This window comes from Trachymyrmex septentrionalis, unplaced genomic scaffold (assembly GCF_001594115.1).
Source record: "Trachymyrmex septentrionalis isolate Tsep2-gDNA-1 unplaced genomic scaffold, Tsep1.0 scaffold37, whole genome shotgun sequence".
Classification (NCBI taxonomy): Eukaryota; Metazoa; Arthropoda; class Insecta; order Hymenoptera; family Formicidae; genus Trachymyrmex; species Trachymyrmex septentrionalis.
In genome coordinates, this window is record NW_017305536.1 from 9756536 (window position 1) to 9758947 (window position 2412).

Genomic DNA, 2412 nt, shown 5'->3' on the forward strand with positions numbered 1-2412 from the left:
CTTTGAATTTTATATTTAGCTCGTACTATTTTATTTTAATAAGCATTATTTTTTACATAATACGCGCGCAAAGGTCTTACGTCGGTACGAGAGACATTCGGTGGTGTTGTACTCCCACGATGTATATAGAGTAACAGTATGCATGAGAGGGCTCGTGCTACGCCGTGGTAACTACGTCGTTATTGGTCGGGGAAGCAACAAAACCGTCGGGATATAGAGAACACATTGTATATAACGTCGAAGGCGAGAAGGAGAGACGAGAAACACATCGTGGCGAATCGTTTCCTCGCACCATCTCGCGAAGGAGCACCCGGGTGTTCTGTGTTGTGTGTTCGTTACTGGACCGATACCATCTTCGCTTTTTCTTTCCCGCTCTGTTCCTCTCTCTCTCTCTCTCTCTCTCTCTCTCTCTCTCTCTCCCTCACTATGCTTCATTGCGTTCTTGTTTCTTTTCTTTATCTCCTCTCACCCTTCTTCTTCGCTGTCCGTTCGTCGACGAGGAGGAGCCCTGAAGTGTCGAAGACCCGATACATATTCCTTTGACGCTGAGCTGACGGTCTGTCGTCTACAACGTGGACAATTGTTCGTTATTTTATTAGCAAATTCAACAATTTTTCGCTATAACTTTATAATAATTTCAATATCAAGCGATTTCCGAATAGGGTTATTCGCAATACTTTCGTAAGTTTGCATGCGATATTCGTAAGCTTAATTTCGACGCACGAATCTTTTTTTGTTGTTACCGTTGCTCTTTTTCCTTTTTTTTTTTTTTTTTGGCAAGTCGTATATTAGTAAGGAAATAATATGTAATAATAAATTTTTAGTAAATAAATACAAGTCTCTATATATAATCGTATCCGTTTTTTATTACGCGCGAAATTCTTTTTTTACCATTTATCCCATACAAGCTTCGAAATGCATTTCGGCGAGGTGATATCTCGTCCGCTTGCCATTCATGGTAGTTACAGACTCGGCGTTATACCTGCCTCGCTTAGAGCGTATCCTTCCATGGCGAAAGGATGATGAGGAGGCAAGAGGTAGTTGGTAGGCCTCGGATGAGTCCACTATCTCAGGAGCACTCATCGCGACCGCTTCGTTATCGGCCCTGTAGAATCATAATGGACCATAATTGCATAAATATAATGTTAATTAACAATTAAGATTGCCGCTTTGCCTAATTGAATCGCCGCTTCTGCTGTCTCCGAAAGAAAACGACGTTGCCGCAATGTCTCTCCTCTTCACATAGAGATTGCACACAGGGGAATCTCGGGTGGCCTTAAACGTTAATGGCGTATCGGAAAATTATACCGACGGTGTCCTTCCGAGGACACACTTTCGATACCGCGGATACATCTAAAAAAGAAAGGGGGGGGGCGGGGAAGGAAAGAAAATAATTATTACCTTTCGATGTCGCACCGACTCGCTTTATCGAACTTTATACTCTGGTATCGTTCTTCCAAAACGTTGCGAAATATCACGATTTTTTTTCGCCAATAAGTTTTTTTATCATTTTACTATTTTTTTTTCTCCTTGGAAAATTCGGAGAAATAGAAGAAATTACTAATCGGCGAATTAATGAACATTCCGCCGTCTCTCCTTGTATTTCTACGATCATTTATCCGTGATATCGAAAACCATCGTGCACGCCGCGCGAATTCTGTACGACCGGGTTCGGATATGCAATTAACGAAACGCAGATGCAATAATAATGAATTCCCGTTAATAACCGTCGCGCCAACCGCAACCTATCGCTGTCTCGTCGCAACGGTGATATCACGACGGAAGAGATAAATGAAAATACGAGCGTGGCAAATAAAAAATAAAGGTTGAATCCGCGCTGGAGAACTGTGTGACCGTCGATCTGTTGCCGAGTTACCGTTGACGATGCAGCAGCGTGTGGTTAAATCATGTCTGCTTCAAGTTCCTTCTACCCTATCGTCTTCCCCGATCCCTGCAGCCTTTCCTTCGTCATTTCTTTTCCTCTTCGAACCAGCCTCTCTTACCATCCAATATCTTTTTTCTGCCTTTGCGTTCGGCAAGAATGTATTTTATTCAATTCTTTTTTTCTCATTTCAGATGGTTCAAGCGATTCAGGTCCTCCGGTTTCACCTCCTCGAGCTCGAAAAGGTGAGTATCCTTCACGTCTGCATTATAAGGCTCATAATGTTATTATCAATCCAACTGTGGGCGCGATTCGTTACTGTGGTCAACTATTTCCTTCGTTATCTAACATCGTATCTTTTTTCTTTTCAATTAACGGATAAATTTTTGTTTAAAATTGTCTTTTTTCTTTATAACCAATATATTTTATTTTAACATCTTAGAAAATGTTATTTATTCAAAATTATAGTTATTTTAATTTCCAATTGAATATATATGTATATATATATATATATATATATATATATATAT

General features: G+C 40.3%; 1 protein-coding gene and 1 pseudogene across 4 annotated transcripts in view; one reads left to right on the top strand and one right to left on the bottom strand.

Moving 5' to 3' along the window:
• Nucleotides 1-2412, top strand: part of LOC108750706 (homeobox protein homothorax) — a 386843-nt gene that overhangs the window by 41847 nt on the left and 342584 nt on the right. For all 4 annotated transcript variants that reach the window (XM_018490374.1, XM_018490376.1, XM_018490373.1 and 1 more), the window contains one exon: nucleotides 2077-2127. In XM_018490374.1, coding sequence (XP_018345876.1) covers nucleotides 2077-2127 — 51 coding nt within the window. The remainder of the gene's footprint in view (nucleotides 1-2076; nucleotides 2128-2412) is intronic.
• The window catches only part of LOC108750707, an 8216-nt pseudogene continuing 5983 nt past the window's right edge, over nucleotides 180-2412 (bottom strand).